At 31.5% G+C, this 16,833-nt stretch overlaps 6 protein-coding genes across 6 annotated transcripts; 3 read left to right on the top strand and 3 right to left on the bottom strand.

Moving 5' to 3' along the window:
- Nucleotides 1-659: 659 nt before the first annotated feature.
- BX663DRAFT_483805 (uncharacterized protein) lies at nucleotides 660-5,883 on the bottom strand (the record flags this gene model as incomplete). The annotated part of the gene is made up of 6 exons (XM_051524517.1): nucleotides 660-986; nucleotides 1,069-1,208; nucleotides 1,265-2,992; nucleotides 3,112-5,058; nucleotides 5,153-5,477; nucleotides 5,581-5,883. 6 exons carry the CDS (start codon nucleotides 5,881-5,883, stop codon nucleotides 660-662), a joined length of 4,770 nt encoding a protein of 1,589 aa, XP_051386164.1.
- A 386-nt stretch (nucleotides 5,884-6,269) lies between these two features.
- On the bottom strand, nucleotides 6,270-7,715 carry BX663DRAFT_499137 (NADH-ubiquinone oxidoreductase complex I, 21 kDa subunit-domain-containing protein). Its single transcript, XM_051526136.1, has 6 exons — nucleotides 7,569-7,715; nucleotides 7,134-7,334; nucleotides 6,945-7,052; nucleotides 6,716-6,880; nucleotides 6,375-6,661; nucleotides 6,270-6,295 (listed from the first exon to the last, which is right to left on the bottom strand). The coding sequence occupies exons 2-5, from the start codon at nucleotides 7,276-7,278 to the stop codon at nucleotides 6,585-6,587; spliced, it is 495 nt and encodes a 164-aa protein (XP_051386163.1). The 5' UTR covers nucleotides 7,279-7,334; nucleotides 7,569-7,715; the 3' UTR covers nucleotides 6,270-6,295; nucleotides 6,375-6,584.
- A 539-nt stretch (nucleotides 7,716-8,254) lies between these two features.
- Nucleotides 8,255-9,101, top strand: BX663DRAFT_558723 (cytochrome b5). The gene is made up of 5 exons (XM_051531821.1): nucleotides 8,255-8,344; nucleotides 8,421-8,449; nucleotides 8,516-8,726; nucleotides 8,821-8,972; nucleotides 9,029-9,101. Exons 1-5 carry the CDS (start codon nucleotides 8,287-8,289, stop codon nucleotides 9,080-9,082), a joined length of 504 nt encoding a protein of 167 aa, XP_051386162.1. The 5' UTR covers nucleotides 8,255-8,286; the 3' UTR covers nucleotides 9,083-9,101.
- Nucleotides 9,102-9,166: 65 nt separating this feature from the next.
- BX663DRAFT_529574 (GTP-binding protein ypt2) lies at nucleotides 9,167-10,050 on the bottom strand (the record flags this gene model as incomplete). Its single annotated transcript, XM_051530254.1, has 5 exons — nucleotides 9,167-9,287; nucleotides 9,352-9,464; nucleotides 9,544-9,638; nucleotides 9,738-9,803; nucleotides 9,858-10,050. The coding sequence occupies 5 exons, from the start codon at nucleotides 10,048-10,050 to the stop codon at nucleotides 9,167-9,169; spliced, it is 588 nt and encodes a 195-aa protein (XP_051386161.1).
- A 3,077-nt stretch (nucleotides 10,051-13,127) lies between these two features.
- Nucleotides 13,128-14,088, top strand: BX663DRAFT_499120 (uncharacterized protein). The gene has a single exon (XM_051526135.1). The coding sequence runs from the start codon at nucleotides 13,428-13,430 to the stop codon at nucleotides 13,917-13,919; it is 492 nt and encodes a 163-aa protein (XP_051386160.1). The 5' UTR covers nucleotides 13,128-13,427; the 3' UTR covers nucleotides 13,920-14,088.
- Nucleotides 14,089-14,168: 80 nt separating this feature from the next.
- On the top strand, nucleotides 14,169-16,744 carry BX663DRAFT_499119 (Dynamin central region-domain-containing protein). The gene is made up of 6 exons (XM_051526134.1): nucleotides 14,169-14,268; nucleotides 14,323-14,492; nucleotides 14,562-15,263; nucleotides 15,346-15,944; nucleotides 15,998-16,241; nucleotides 16,296-16,744. The coding sequence occupies exons 1-6, from the start codon at nucleotides 14,244-14,246 to the stop codon at nucleotides 16,611-16,613; spliced, it is 2,058 nt and encodes a 685-aa protein (XP_051386159.1). The 5' UTR covers nucleotides 14,169-14,243; the 3' UTR covers nucleotides 16,614-16,744.
- The last annotated feature ends 89 nt before the right edge of the window (nucleotides 16,745-16,833 follow it).

The raw sequence follows: 16,833 nt of genomic DNA, 5'->3' as shown, positions 1-16,833 counted from the left end.
GAAAATTTTGTATTATCGGAAATTTAATAAAATCCATTGTCAGAAATGATGCTTATTCCAGAACAAAAGGCATGCTATGATGTTTAATAGCCCATGTTGATATTAAGAACATAAAGGAAAGTGAGTGAGTGAGTGAGTGAGTGAGTGAGTAAAGCGTACAAATATATTGAATATAAGCTAGTTAAATCGCATCAAGAAAAAGATAAAATTTGGATATATTATTACCTTTTTTTTTTTTTTTTATTCACTCATATAAATTGTGCTTTAATGTTCTTTCGAGTTAATTTAAAGAAACACTATAATATCTCATTTTCTGATATTCTTCTCTTCTCTCTTTCGGCACCAAAAAAAGAAGAGTAATTGTCTTTACATACACAATAATAGCTTTTTTAATAAAAGACAACCATTCATTCTAGCAAGTGCTACAATAAGTAGTTTTATATTATTTTAATTATAAACATAAGCTTTATATATGAATATATAAAAGAAAGAAAGAAAGGTCATTACAATGGTGTATATTAATCTAAAATATGAGTATATAAGGAAAGAAGGAAAGAAAGAAAGAAAGAAAAAAAGAAAAAAAAACTACCATGTGAATTAGCTGAAAAGGAAAGACTAACTAATAATTTTCTATAATAAATTTGTATAAAGGAATGGCATTATCCAATTGTAGAAATGGTCCCATGAATTCTTCGATAACGATGTCGATGAGTATGATCTTTTTCAAGTTTAGAAACATGATGTTTTCCATTACAACACATACGAACATCTTCTAAAGCCTCATCATCATCATTGCCTGTTATTGAAGTAAGCATGGAAGGTGTAGAGAGAGAAACAGTAGGTGGTTGAAAGATATCATGTAGACGACGGAAATTAGGTCGATTTAATAAAGAGACGCTACTAGAAATGGATCTTGATTTATCATTTGGATTCGATAACCCTATACTTGAGCTATGTCCATTACGTGTTAAAAGATAGGATATAGACTATAGAAGAAGAAGAAAAAGCAAATGAATTAGTTTTACTATTGTTACTTATTTATTTTTTATTACCAAATGTAAAACTTACTTCAAACCAAATTTGATGCTTTTCTATAGTAGGAGCTGTGATTTTCAAATTACGACGACTAGTTTGAATTAAAAGACTAACATCAGGTAAACCATTTGCATTAGAAGTATCATGTATAATTGAAATATTTTCAATTAAAGCTATTAAAAAAAAAAGTTAGGACAATTTTTTATTCCAAATAGAGTTGCATATTTACCATTCTTAACATTGGATTCATTTCCATGAATACCTGGTGTAGTTGCTGACCAATACAATGTACGAGTATAAGGATGAATCCAGAAGTAACGTTGATGTCTAAATTCAGAGAAGCCTCCTCCTACTGCTCTTCTTGTATATTTCCATAACCAGTCACCAATCATGGTATGTGTTACTAAGCTAATCGCAGGATCTACTTGACTGCTATTGGGGTATTGTACTGAAGTAGCTGAACGAAGATGTGTATTATCACTTGATACACTAGATAAACTAAGCGATCGTTCTGCCTTTTTAGAACTATTCATGTCAGAGTGACTAAACTCTTCATGTGGATGATCTACACTACTATTAAGACTAAGTACACTATAAGTCGAATTAATCGCCCTATTTAATAATTCAGTAGGTGGAGGATTAGAAGGACGTGTGGGGATATCAGTATCTTCATGAATAACTAAAGAGGATGTGGTGTTCTCAGCTGGCTCTTGCTCAAATACAGTAGAGGGTCCCATAGATAATTCTTTTAAGGATTGTTTTTCTTCTATGCTTCCTTGATCAGATGCCGTATCATTGTCCTGCTGTGTGCTTGAATCTTGAAGAAGGTCTATGAACTGTTTAGACTTATGGTGTTCTTCATCATAATGTACAGAAATATGTTCACTTGGTACATGAACAATAACACTACCAAATTCTTCTTCTTCTTTTTCCTCTTCTTCTTCTTTATTAACATGCTCGGGTGCTGTTATTGCTGCTGCTGTAGTAGTAGTAGTAGTAGCAGTACTATGAGGAGCTTGAATTATGTCATTAGCAGTTTCTGCTTGAGGACTTGTGTTATTTGAGGCTGCATTAGCAAGGGCAAGAGTAACAGCAGAGGCAATAAGTTGATCGAGTTCTTGCTTAGTATACAATTTTTCATCTGAAGCCTCCTCTTGTGGAATGGATTCATTCTTTAAACTATCATCAAAATCAAACTCATCTGTAGTAGTATAATATCTTGTTTGAGTTGGTTTAATACGATTAAAGACAGGATTTCTTATTTCATCATTTTCTGATAATGGAACATCGACAGAAGGGTCGCTTTCAAGACTAACTGGACTAGAAGTCATATCGCGATTCACTACCGTCTCCGTTTTCAGTAAAGAAGGTTGCTTTTCGAAAACAGCCATAGAGGCTTCTGCAGTGGTGTCAGACATGATAGCACTATCACGTTTGATAGACACAGGTGCTTCATTAGGCATCGAGAATGTACTCTTGGCAGAATATAAAGAATAATCACTTTCAGTCTGACGAGATGTAGGAGGAAGCGTACTAGAGTCATCACCACCTACAGAGGAATCTCTTTTCTTTTCATCTGCTATACCTAAAGAAACAGCACCGATGGAAGAAATATGTCTCATTGTATTTTTACTAGAACGCTTTATGTCCGATGTAGCATCATAAAACTCATCTTCATCACTTGATACAGAAATATCAATAGCTCCATGAGGGATAGATTGTTCATATTGGACTTGAGCATCCTTGGTCTCAACATGGGTATTTACACCCGCCTGTACCCCTAATTCAGTGAATTCAGATTGAGTACCATTATCTATGCCTATCGATCTATCATATTGTGTTTCATGATCGTATGTAACCACTGGTTTGATTTGAATAGGATCAGAGATTGAATCTGTTAATTGTTTAATGTTGGACTCTTTCCTCACTATATCTGTTGATAAATCGGGTACTGCAACTATTTTATAATAATAATAATAATAAAAATAATAATAATAAAAAAAAAAAGTTGTAAGCACATATATTTATGTATACGTATATTTTTTTTTCCTCCTTTCTTTATACAAGAATATATACCTAATTCATCGTCACATTGAACACCAATATCGTTTGATTCAGGAGAGACACATTGAACTTCAGAATCTTTTCTTTCAACGATATCATACTGAGTTCCAAGATCAATTGTAGAGATTGGTTCGTATTGAGTATCAGAATCAATAGCAAGTCCTGAAGAGGATAGATGTATAGTATCATGATTCATAAAAGTTTCTTCACATTGAACTCCACAATCAACAGCAGATTCAGAGGAGGAGTCCTCGAAAGATGAAGGAGTCATATCCAATTCATATTGAGTTTCATGATCAATCGCAACTTTAAGACGATCTAAACGTGCCTCAGCGATAGCAGCAGACATGAGAGTATCCAGATCAACTTCACATTGAACACTACAATCTATAGCAGCCTCAAGACTTGCTAAACGTGCTTCTGCAACCGCAGAGGCTAGAGCAGCCTGAGCAACACTAGGATCCTCGGGTTCTATGGAAAATACATCTTGTGATGTGACCTCAAGTGAAGTAGTCATTGGCTCATAATTTACTACAATTAATTCCTCTTGTTCAACTAAAACACTGGGATCTGTTTGAGTAGCGATCTCCAAAGTGGATTGACTGTTTTCTGTTTGTACTGAGACTTCAACAGGACTTGGGGTAGATATATTGGTTTGTATAAGGACATCATGACCAGTAGTAAGAAGAGCCTCGGTTTGTATAAGGGCATCATGACCAGTAGTAAGAAGAGCCTCGGTTTGTAAAGCGATTTCAATACCAGGTTCAAGCACAGTTTGAGTGGATACTTCAATTCCAGTTGTGTCGTTCATGTTTAGATTAAATGGTGTTGTTACATCTCTAACCGGTGTATGATGCTCCTCTTCAAGAAGAGGAGATGATTGAGACAAGGCCATACTTAGTTCATCACCAAGAGAACGAGGCATTGGAATCGTCATGTTAGTTGAAAGAAGGGGTTCTAGCTCATCTAATGGGTCTGTATTTGTTTCAGCATCTACACCCACTGATTTTTGAGAGATTTCATTCGATGACTTTAGTTGAGTAGTATCATGTGATTTCACACGAGCTCCCGTATCATCCTCACTCTCTTCAGAACTATCACTTAGAGAGCCTATTGTTGAATAAGAAAAGAGAGAATCATTATCACCATCATCATCCTCATCATCGACAGTATTCTCCTTTTTATTTGAACACTTCATTGAATGGCCTCTTCGTTTCTTTTTCATACGTGGTTTAGTAGAGCTAGAGACTTTATGTAGACGACGTGATGATGGTTTATTTGCAGAACGTGAAGAAGATCTTCCATCCACAGTATCCTCCCAAAGCCGGGGGTCATTCTGAAAGCGTTCCACTTTTTCCTGTAACTGTCTCAATAACTTTCTCATTTCCTTTTTTTCCGCCTTATCTTCTTTAATCTCTACACGATGATTCATGATAATACGATGAGCACGAGCCAACATCATGTTATATGTTTCAAGTGGAACAGTTTGACCAGGTGGTGGTTGCGGAGGTAACGAGGTCTGTTTCAAATTTGAAGCCGTTGTCAAATCCCCAGAGGCATCATGTTCATTGATGTCAGTAGCCTGATGGGTCAACATTGTATTATCCACGATAGCCGGTTTAGCCATAATACGAGATTTTGACTTTGCAATCGCGAGTTCTGAATTAAGCATTTCGATTTGTTTGGATTGATCTGCCTTTTCGCGTTGAATAAGGGCAGTCTGTCGTCGTATAGATGACATATCCTGTTCATGACGTAACTTCATTTGATCCATGGTTGCCATCAATTTTTCTTCACGATCATGTAACTGTTCAATTTCAGCTCTTAATTTGTCCACTTGTTTTGCTAGTTTATTTTGTTCCGTATTTGCTTTTGTCAAATTGGTTTGCAAAACATGAATACTTGTCGTTAATTCTTCATTTTTACATTCGAGATTCCAATTGGCTTCCTTTAATTTCTCTGTATATAATAAAAGAAAGGAAGAAAGAAAAAGAATCTTAGCAATCTAAATGAAAGAGAGAAGGGGGGAAAAAAAAGAAAGAAAGATACCTACCTTCATTTTCCTCTATTTGATGCATTTGCTTTAACATCGCTTCAGCTGCTTTTTCAAGATCAGCTTTTTGGGTTTCTAAAATTCTAAGCTTTTCTTCCTTTTCTTGTAATAAAGCTTGCATCTTTCTCACTTCAGACAATAAACCTTGACCAATCTCGGTAGCAAATTCAATATCGGTATTTCGACGGTCTGTATTCGGTACCTTGGAACGGCGTTTTGTAGGGGTTGAGCCTGAAGGAGGGGGAGGTAAAGGTAAGAGATGTGATTCATGTAAGGTAGATGCGGTTGGACTCGGTAATGGATCATTATTTGCTGCACGTAATATCTTTTTTTTTTTTTTAGGAGTAGAATAATAAATATTAATAAGGAGATCAAAAAACCCCTCCAGCAAAGCACCACACCCAGTTTTAATTTAATTTTTTTTTTACCTTTTCTTTATTACGAATAAAAGGCCTAAGAGATGATAAATTTTTTTCAAGGGATATTAACCTATCTTTTGATGAAAATTCTTCCAGTCTTTCTTCAAGATCAATAATCTCTCTTGTTAATACATTTTTTCCAATTCCGCTGTCCAATTCCTGCAATTGATTCTGCTTTTCCAATAGTTGTTGTTCCAAGTCCTTTCTTAATTGGTGAATAGAAAGAGATGAGGAAGGCGTAGGTAATATTTGAGGCGTAATAGTACTTGTCGTAGGTGAAGATTGTGATTGTTGAGGAGAAGGTGAACTCATTTATATGAAAGGAATGAATTAAGATTTAAAGAAAAAAAATAAATGACTATTTTTGATATTATTTTTTAAAAAGAAAAAGAAAAAGTAAGAAATTTTTTCTTTGTTATAAAATATAATTCACTATATTAAAAGCTAAGCATAAAGAGATTAAAAGGAAAGTAAATAAATAAATATTAAAAAAAAAAAAAAAAAAAAAAAAAAAGAGTTTGCACAACAAAGAGAAAGAAAATAGTGAAAAAAAAAAATAAAATAAAACAAATAAAAGGTTTTTTTTTTCCAATTTACTTTTCACGCGCAAATAATATAAATTTTTATATTGAATTCTCAAAGTCCGAAATTAATTGTTGTCGCCCTGAAAAAATATAATTCACATTGTTATCAACCATGATGTTTCAAAATGATGAAAATGTAACTAAATTCCATGATTATTTAGCTCTTTAATAAAATCAATAAAGATTATAAACGTGTTTGACAAATATGTATGCAGTTACTTTATGATACATAGTCACCATAAAAGATATATAAAGCATACAGCATGTCACAGTAATAAATGCTTATCGTTAGTTGATTGTCGTTAAAGTTATAACGAGAATAGGTTTTTTTTTTCTTGTAACGTGTAAGTAGAAAGTCTTACTATTAGAGTAATATGAACCCATTCATTTATTGTATAAAATAATTATAAATCCAAGTTATAGGTTTATTTAAGATGATTCTGAATATTTTGAAGTATCAACGCCATGATTATTATGCTTGACAAAGTTGAACCATGGATAAGCACCTAAATTATAGAATGGTGAATATAATTCTCTATTTAAGAGATAGAATAACTTACTAAACTTGAGTTGTGAAAATCGAGAGTTTCTGGCCGAAGTATCTTGAATATGTTCAGGCATATAACTATCTCCATATAAGGCTTTACCTTCCTTTAAACGTTGACTCATCTCCTCTTGATCTTTCAAGACTTCCTTTGAATTTTCAGACCAACCCCAGAAACGGACTATATAAAAAAAGAAAAAGTAAAAACATGTAATAAAGAATAACCATTTTTGGTCAACACTTACAGCTACTATTTTGGTAAGCAAAAAGGAAACCACCAACAGCTCCAATAAGGGTGGTAATTTTTAAAGGAAGTCGCATCTTACGAGCATATCCAGAAGGGTCCATTTTCTCTATATATATATATATAAAAAAAAGTTAAAATCAAAAGCACAATTTCTACATGTGTATACATTTTTACTTTGACGATTTACCCATTCCTAAAAATAAAAGAGGAGCAGCAGCAGTACCTGCAGCCCAAGCAGCATAATCCGAAGGCCTCATGTAACGAACTACTCGAGTAAAGTGTGGATCTGTGTCGATGACTGGGTAAGGTGTATTAAATTCTTTAATAGGCATTTTTTTTTTCTTATGAAAAATAAAATATAAAAATTGAAATCAAGTGTGTTGTATTTCTTTTAGTTTCAAATTCAAAAAAATAAACAAACATCCAAAGTTCAATAAATTGATGAAGCATGCATAATTAAATTAAGGTGGTAAAAGTTGAAATAATAGGATTAAACATAAATGAATATAGTTGTTCATGAGTAAAAGAATATATATATACATATAAATGTATGTATGTTAGCAACTGAATATGTATAATATCTTTATCTATTTTTATTATTATATGTTTGCTTAAAACTCACGAGTTAAGAAGAGAGAGAAAAGGGCTTTGACTGTGTTAATATGTCACTGCAAGAAAGCAAAAATAAAGGCACCGTTGATTTATATACGTGTGCTATTTTTTTTTTTTAACCAGGCTCAGAACTAAAAATGTCCGCTGTCTCGAAATTAAAGTGGGGAGCAATGACGTCGGCAATAGATCATTTTACTATGATCCAAGCTAATGTACATTAAGCATTATAAATTTACGTGCTTATTAATTTGAATACCATTGACAATACTTTGTTATATAATAATCAGGTATTCCTGAAGAACATTATTTATTTATATTTCTGATATATCCACGTATAATAATTCAAATGTACAATTTAACAATCATTTTTGTGAATTTGATTAGTTTCTTATAGATTTATTTCCAAAAGTTGCATTAATTAAATTTTATTGATTTTTGATTGCCCCTCCCTCTCCCTCTTTTTTTTTTCTTTATCTTCAAACAGTAGTATCCTATGTCTACATTATTTCATCCTTTTGTTACATACGCATAACAGCAGCATGATACTTGGAGTGAAAACCAATAATTATATTTACAAAAAATCTGACCAATTATATATTGAAATTAAATTTGCGGGGTCAACTTTTTTGCATCCAAAAAAAAAAGGTATACAACAACAGTATTAAATAAAGCACTTTTTAATACTGCTTTTTTTTTCTCTCTCTTTCTCTCTTAATATACATCTCAAAATGACAATACAACGCACTATGACAACTACAATTAATACAATGATGAAGCAATTAAAAGGTTAAATTCTACTTGTTTTTTATTATTATTATTTTGCAATGTGTTCTAAATATATAAAAAAAAAAAAAAAAAATAGAAAATCCCGTCAATTGGGCTTTAGTTGCTGTAAATAAAAAATAAAAATAAAAGTTAAATCAATATATACACAAGTATTGATTCTGAATGAATTAGATTCTTGCTTATCTTGTTCGCTCCTATGCTACAGTAGGCAACAAATTACCCCTTATTCAAGAAGCAAAACATCCAGAAGTTATTTTATTTAAAAATTATACGCCTTTAGAATTACTGCCTTTTGATGGAAATGGAAAAGATGGACGCATTTTGATTGCTGTTAATGGGTCTATTTATGATGTTACGAGAGGTCGAAACTTTTACGGACCAGGTAGCGATATGATAGCTCTTTTGACATAAAAAAAAACAAAAAAAAGAAAAAGAAAGAAAAAGAGAGAGAGAGATGGTATTTACAATTATATTAGGAGGACCTTATGCTAATTTTGCAGGACATGATGCTTCTCGTGGATTAGCTAAAAACTCTTTTGACGAAGAAATGTTGGTTGATCCTCATGGACCTATTGATAAGTTGGAAGATTTAGCCAGTGATGAATGGGATTCATTAAGAGAATGGGAGGTAAATAAACAAAGAAATAATGTATGTATTGTTTATTAAAGTACAAATATTAATAGCAACATTTTGCTACTAAATACCTGTTTGTTGGTAAATTAATTGAAAATAACTAATAAAGTAAATACACAAACATGAACTATTGTTTATTTATAACGAACATACACAAAAAAAAGAAAAAAAGAGAGTATAAGTTATATTTAACAACATCCACCACCTTGAGAGTTGCTCTTTGAAGGTGAAGATTGGTCCAATCTTACTTCTTCTCTTTGACGAGTTTGCTGAGCTTGTTGAGTGTCAATCAATCTCTTTTTAATATCCCTTAAAGAAAAAGATACAGTCATTAATGATAAACTAAGTCTAGTTTAATCATCTGTTTATTTACCTTGCCAAGTCGAAAAAGGCTTCTTCAACTCCAATATTTGCTTTTGCACTAGTTTCCATGAATCGAATACCTAATTCATTAGCTAAAGTTTGACCTTGTTCTTTTGTAACAACCTAACAAACTTGCATAAATACAAATAATTTATATTCATGTATATGTATTCATTTATATATAAATGTATATAGTCCTTACTCTCTTATCTTCCATATCACATTTATTACCAATTAATATCTTATTGACGCCTTCACTAGCATGTTGTTCAATATTTGAGAACCAATTTCTAACATCTAAGTTCACCCCCCCAAAAAAGAAAATAAATAAAAAAAAAGATTGAATATATACACATATAAAAAAAACTTGGATTATTCTGTAAATAAAAAACTTACTTCCAAAAGATCTTTCATCTGTTACATCATAAACTAATAAGATACCCATTGCACCACGGTAGTAAGCTAATGAAGGATGTTAACTTTTATTATTGTTCTATTTCGAGCTATATAGTTTACCTGTAGTAATGGTACGGAATCTTTCTTGTCCAGCAGTATCCCAGATTTGTAACTTGATACGTTTACCATCAAGTTCAATAGTACGAATTTTAAAATCAATACCAATAGTTGTAATAAATGATGGTGTAAAAGAGTCATCAGAAAAACGAAGTAAAAGACAACTTTTACCAACACCTATAGTTTTTTTTTTCATGTTAATTATATTTAAAAATTATAAAGTAAATTGGATGAAGTTATTTACCAGAGTCACCAATAAGTAAAAGTTTAATCAAATAGTCGTATGAAGCACTTTTAGCTGTTGTCATTTTTATTTTATTTTTAATATTTGTTGAGAAGTAGGAAAAAAAATAGTAATAATAATAATAACAAGTTGCTGTAATAGTTCGCGCTCAATAAAAAAATATAAAAAAAAAAAAAAAAAAAAAAAAAAAAAAAAAAAAAAAAGATCACGTGGATTGTTCATAGTAAGGTGTAATAATGCATGTAACGCTAAACAGTGGTTGCACATTATTTAGATTCAGACTTGTTTTAATTAGTGATAGAATTACTACAAATGAGATATTATTGTAAATACTTTTTTACAATAAGAACAAGCATCAAGAAAAAAAAATACTATCTTTTAATATGTACAAAATAGTTTATTTTTCAAATTGAACTAGAATAAGGAAAGGTTAATTCTAAATTTAATATAACTTTAACAATAAAGCTTGAAAGACTAAGAAATTAGTGTCCAATATAAGCATAGCGTTAGTTGTTGTATTGTTATCATAAAGTACTATTATTAAATTCATTAGAAAAGACTATAAAATAGTTAATACTAATCATGTTAAATAACATTAAAAAAGAAAGAAAGGGACTAGTTCGACAAAGAAGTGACTTTATTAGCATATCAGTAAGGCAATTTTAATTCCCTTTGCTACATTATTTTAATATAGTATATTGACATTCTATTTTGTTAGCGTTCATTATTATTATTATTGCTCAATAAGTTGATAATACCTTTGTAAATAATTTAGTTTGAAAGAGAAGGAATTTATTATACTCTTTCATGTTAACCTGATAATTCTTTATAATAATAATGTTCAGCACTATGCTTGTTAAACAATCTAACATAACAGTATATGCTTTCACATCTAATTATAACACTCATATTACAAAAAGGACAACGTCACGATTATTAACGATTGTAATAGTATTGGTCTCATTTTCTTTTTTTACTGCATTTACCAGCAGATCAAGTAAAATAGTAAGATTATCTCTTTACCTTTATATTTAGAAAACAAGAATAGACAATTATCTATTTATTTATATAGATATATTTTATATCTTATATTTATATATAAAATGAAAATAGATGTCATCTCTTTCTTTATTTATATATAATCCTTGCAAAAAGGAAGAATTAATGCGTAATATACATAAAAATGAAATATGTATGCAACTATTTTGAGTATTGAATTGAATATAGTGAAGAATAGCAAAGCATATTAAATACTACCTATTGTGTGGAGTACAATACTACACATAATAGACGAATTATAGAATATATTTCATTGTATCTTACAGAGCTATGTCAGCAGGGTGTAGTACATGAGGTATATAGTTTATTAGAAAGCGTATTCTTTATTTCGTTGCATAATCATTAATGTATAATACTTGAATTAACCTGATTTGTTTATAACATTAGATACTTTAAGCATGCTTGTATGTTATATATATTTATATATATAATTTATAAGACATATTACTTTACGCCTAAAAATGAATTAAGCTCTTTATATGTTACCAATTGTTATATAACCGCAAAATACAATTCAGTAGCAACATTAAAATATATTATTTTAAGCTATTTACATACTGTTACTTTATCATCTATTTTACAAATACATCAATTCTTATTATATATTTCATTTTGTCTTCTCCTTTTCTCTTTATTTTTGAAAGGAAAAAAATCAAAGACAATATAATGCGTAAAGCTACAAAAGATAGACGACTTCCATTCCTTTTCAAATTGACAAGCTTTCCATAAGCTAAAAAGTGTTTAAGCCCTAAAAACAGTTCCATTTGCAACCAATTGATCAGTATACCATTATCCTCCCCTTCTCTACTGGTTGCTCTTGATGTGTGGTTTTTCTTTTTTTTTATATTTATTGTCCAGAAGCTATCCCTTTTCAACTGCAATACAAATCAATTACTCAACAGTTATATAATGATAGTATACTAAATTATGTGTTTTTTTTTGAACTTGTAGCCAACCATAAGAAAGCTATGATAACGACTTTTTTCTTTTTGCGTTTGTATAACAACTCTCAATTGAAGTTTCAAAATGGCATTAAAGTTCCTGAAGATTTACTAGATACCCAGCTCGAAAGAAAAAAAAAAAGAGAGAGAAAGAAAGCGTGCCATTGATTGCCTAAATGATAATAAAATTGTATAAATATAAATGCATCTCTAGTTAATCACCATCGCTATAAGCCTCATTACCAGCCCCATCTATGTTACCACATACACAAGTGGATGCACAAACTTTACCATCATCAGAAAATTGGAACTGTATTAACGACTATATATAAAGCCTTGGAGATGAGCAGGGAAGAGGGAAATGAAGTGGAAAGTCCACTACTTGAGAGATCAGCATCAGGTTTATTTTACAAATTATACCAAATTTGCTAGCTTCAAAAATGCATATCAACGTCAAAAAAAAAAATCTTCATTTTCTTGAGTAGAAAATACGTTTGATAAAGATACAAAAATTTTCTCTATTAAACGTATACATAAAATTAGCCTTCTCTATGTAAGCCTTACAGTTAATTTGATTCGTATAGCCGAATAATAGCAATATGATGAGAAGTTGTTTTTTTTTTGGATACAAGGCCACTGAGTAGTATTCCAAGTCATTATTAACACATAGTTTATTGTAAAATGCAGCAGCAAAAAAAAAAAAAAAAAAAAAAAAAAAAAAAAAAAAAAAAAAACGCGGAAACGTTAGGTTTTTTTTTTGTAGTACATTATTTAGACAAAAGGCGCATACATACATTAACAAACTACTCGGCAGATCTTTTCTACTGATTTGTGTAACAAAATCGTACACATGACTCTTTATAAAAAAGGGAAATACCATAATAACAAAAAAAAAAAAAAAAAAAAAAAAAAAAAAAAAGGGCGGGTCAATTTCTATTTTATTATCATTTTTATTTATTCTCTTTTTCATTACCCTTTTTTTTTCCTCTTATTCTTTATCAAATGGCTCAACAACAACCACAACAATATCAGCAACATCATCAATATCAACAACAACAACAGCAACAGCAGCAGCATCCACCACCACTACCACAACAACAACAACAACAGCAGCAGCAACAGCAACAACAACAGCAACAACAACAACAACAACAATCACAATCACAATCACAGCCTCAAACAAATCCTTCACCTTTAATACAGCAACCACAACAACCATACCCTTTCGGTGGATACTTTGAACCACATCAAGGTAACGGTATTTTAGATCTAGTTAAACGAAAAATTCGAGAAGCAACAACAGGTTATCGTGGCTTAGATCCAACCTTAATGACTCGAAATAATATGATGATGCCTATGGCTCCTATGCCAATGCTGTATTATCCTCAGCAACAAATGGTAGGTAATAATTTGGATCAAATGATATTGCAACAGTTGCAACAATTATCACCACAACAACAACAAACTTTATTAGTGAGTTTATTAACCCAGAATGGTATGTTAAATAGTAACAACGCTTTATATGGACAACATCCTATGCTTATGAACCACAATGGTTTAATGACAGGAGCAGCTATGAATCAACAACCAGGAGGAGGAATGATGATGCCTCATATGCCACCACAGCCAATGATGCCACAACAACCTCATCAAATGATAATGCCTAACAACGCTGGATACTATCAATCACCTTATGGCTATGGTAACTATTATAATCCTCAACAAATAAGTTACTATGGAAATGGAGCAACAGCGCCTTATTCAACGACACATGGGTATCCTTATTATGATATTCCAAGACGAGGTGGTGGATATTTTTAATTATGTTTATAAATATGTATATTTTTATAAAAGAAAGAAAGAAAATGAATTTTAATAATATACCCAAAACGGTGAACAAAAAATAAAAATAAAATAAAAATAAAAAGATAAAATACGTGAGATGACGTACAGCGGTTAGTTTGTATTATGTATCTATTGTGCGTCTCAGGGCATTAATAAGCGCGTAATATTGGAAATTCAAAATTTACACACACATATTTTTTTGTGATTATAATTTCTTCCCTTTCACCATTTTTTTTTTCTCCTCATCTATTATTTTTTATTTTATTTTTTTATTTTTTAAAAAAAAAGAGAAAAATAGAAATGGATTCTCAACTTATTAAAACAGGTAGTAAACACACATCATCTTCATAACTTGATAATACTAATCTTGTTTATAAAGTAAATAAACTTCAGGATGCATTTGCAACTGTCGGTGTTCATAATCCTGTTGATTTACCACAGATTGCCGTCATTGGTTCACAATCGAGTGGTAAAAGTTCAGTTCTTGAAAACATTGTAGGAAGAGACTTTTTGCCACGAGGAACAGGCATAGTCACACGTAGACCGCTTGTAAGTTTTGGGAATCATAATTACAGTCTCCCCTCTCTTTCTTCTTCTAATTCTGATTTTGTTTATTAGATTCTTCAATTAATCAATCGACCTGCTTCCGCTCGTTCTAAAGAAACAGCAGAGTCACCAACCACTGATGCACAGGAAAACGCTGACGAATGGGGCGAGTTTCTTCATCTTCCCGGTCAAAAGTTTTACAATTTTAACAAAATTCGTGATGAAATCGTCAAGGATACAGAACTGAAGACGGGTAAAAACTTGGGTATTTCACCTCAACCCATTAATTTGCGTATCTTTTCGCCCAATGTCTTGACGTTGACCTTGATTGATTTGCCCGGTCTCACTAAAGTTCCTGTTGGAGACCAACCAAAGGACATTGAACGACAAATTCGTGACATGATTCTCAAATATATTACAAAACCAAATGCAATTATTTTAGCCGTAACGGCAGCAAACACAGATTTAGCCAATTCAGATGGTCTCAAGTTGGCAAGGGAAGTGGATCCTGAAGGCTTGAGGACTATTGGTGTATTGACCAAAGTCGATTTAATGGATCAAGGTACAGATGTGATTGATATCTTAGCAGGTCGTGTCATTCCCTTGAGATTGGGTTATGTTCCTGTCGTAAACCGTGGTCAACGTGATATTGAGTCAAAAAAATCAATTTCAAAGGCATTGAGTGCTGAACGTGAATTTTTTGAAAATCATCCATCCTATCGCAGTAAAGCCCAATATTGTGGTACACCTTTCTTGGCTCGTAAATTGAATATGGTATGTATAAGTATTTTATATTATATATATATTCATATATTTATTTATTTATGCATACATTTATTATTTCTTTCTTTTGTAGATTTTGATGCATCATATTCGCAATACCTTACCTGAAATTAAAGCCAAAATTCAATCTGCATTAACAAAGTATCAACAAGAACTATTGCAGTTAGGTGAACCTATCTCGGATGGTAGCTCTTCAGGACAAGCTAATCTTGTTTTAAATATCATCACTGAATTTTGTACAGAGTTTCGAACTATTATTGATGGTAACTCCAATGACTTGACAAGTTTTGAGTTATCAGGTGGTGCACGTATTAGCTTTGTCTTCCACGAGCTTTATGCAAATGGTGTTAAAAGTATTGACCCTCTTGAACAAATCAAGGATGTGGATATTCGTACTATTCTCTATAATTCTTCAGGTTCTTCTCCGGCTCTCTTTGTCGCTACCACAGCTTTTGAGGTTATTATTAAACAGCAGATCAAGCGATTAGAGGATCCAAGTATCAAATGTATTAATATGGTATACGATGAATTGGTTCGTATCTTGAGTCAGTTACTGAACAAACAATTTTTTAAACGATTCCCTGCACTTAAAGAAAGATTCTATCAAGTCGTTTTATCATTTTTTAAGAAAGCCTTGAATCCTACGAGTAAACTTGTCACTGATCTTGTTTCGTAAGTTGAAATTGCAAAAGCCTATTATTATTATTATTAACACAATTGTGTAGTATGGAAGCATGTTATATTAATACAGCACATCCAGATTTCTTAAGTGGTCATCAAGCCATTGCTCTAGTGAATGAACAATTACAACATAAGAATAGTAGCACTGATAAACAACAACCACAGAATCGTCAACAACAGTTAGCAACAGTTAATAATCTTACAGTAGATAATAATGATTCTTCATTTTTTGGCAGCTTCTTTTCTGGGCCTAAAAAAGCTAAAAAAGGAAGTGCCCTTATGGAAGCAGTAAGTGATTCATTGTGAGCAATTTAAAATGGGTATTTATCGTTTTTATTATAGCCTCCTACTACCTTGAAGGCTGTGGGCGCGTTATCGGAGCGAGAATTTATGGAAACAGAAGTGATTAAATTATTAATTCAGTCTTATTATAATATTGTGAAGCGTACAATGATTGATATGGTTCCTAAAGCCATCATGTTGAATTTAGTGAATCATGCTAAAGAAGAGCTTCAACGTGAATTGTTGGCTGAACTTTACAAGGCAGATGTCCTCACCGATCTTCTTCAAGAATCTGAATTTACACAACAAAGAAGAAAGGAATGTAAAAAAATGATTGAAGCACTACAGAAGGCAGATGAAATTGTTGGCTCTGTTTAATACCATTATTTGATTGTGTATGCACTTGATTAAAAAATGATATACATATAATTGCTTATTTTATTTTATTTTTCTGTTCCTTGAATAATTTGTGGCGCTAACCAATCACTAAAATTAGTTTTTGTGACTAGCATTTCTTTTTCCTTTTTTTTTTCTTTTTTTTTTTTTTTTGTGTATGTACAATCCATCATAAAAAGGAACTTTTTTTTTTTTTTTTTTT

Source organism: Cokeromyces recurvatus (genome assembly GCF_025118155.1).
Source record: "Cokeromyces recurvatus strain NRRL 2243 chromosome Unknown BX663scaffold_4, whole genome shotgun sequence".
NCBI classification, from domain to species: domain Eukaryota; kingdom Fungi; phylum Mucoromycota; class Mucoromycetes; order Mucorales; family Mucoraceae; genus Cokeromyces; species Cokeromyces recurvatus.
Note: the sequence above shows the minus strand (reverse complement) of the source record. Positions and strands in the feature narration are given on the sequence as shown.

Excerpts from the sequence above, each read along its gene's own strand:
- BX663DRAFT_499137 (XM_051526136.1), bottom strand. The coding sequence starts at position 7,278 with ATGCCTATTAAAGAATTTAATACACCTTACCCAGTCATCGACACAGAT. Across the intron at positions 7,053-7,133 it reads TCTTTTATTTTTAGGAATGG|AGAAAATGGACCCTTCTGGA; the intron begins GTAAATCGTCAA and ends ATATATATATAG. Across the intron at positions 6,881-6,944 it reads TGCTTACCAAAATAGTAGCT|TCCGTTTCTGGGGTTGGTCT; the intron begins GTAAGTGTTGAC and ends TTTTTTATATAG.
- BX663DRAFT_558723 (XM_051531821.1), top strand. The coding sequence starts at position 8,287 with ATGACAATACAACGCACTATGACAACTACAATTAATACAATGATGAAG. Across the intron at positions 8,345-8,420 it reads AATGATGAAGCAATTAAAAG|AAAATCCCGTCAATTGGGCT; the intron begins GTTAAATTCTAC and ends AAAAAAAAATAG. Across the intron at positions 8,973-9,028 it reads ATTCATTAAGAGAATGGGAG|CAACATTTTGCTACTAAATA; the intron begins GTAAATAAACAA and ends AAATATTAATAG.
- BX663DRAFT_499120 (XM_051526135.1), top strand. The coding sequence starts at position 13,428 with ATGACTCGAAATAATATGATGATGCCTATGGCTCCTATGCCAATGCTG.
- BX663DRAFT_499119 (XM_051526134.1), top strand. The coding sequence starts at position 14,244 with ATGGATTCTCAACTTATTAAAACAG. Across the intron at positions 14,269-14,322 it reads TTCTCAACTTATTAAAACAG|TAAATAAACTTCAGGATGCA; the intron begins GTAGTAAACACA and ends TTGTTTATAAAG. Across the intron at positions 15,945-15,997 it reads CTTGTCACTGATCTTGTTTC|TATGGAAGCATGTTATATTA; the intron begins GTAAGTTGAAAT and ends ACAATTGTGTAG.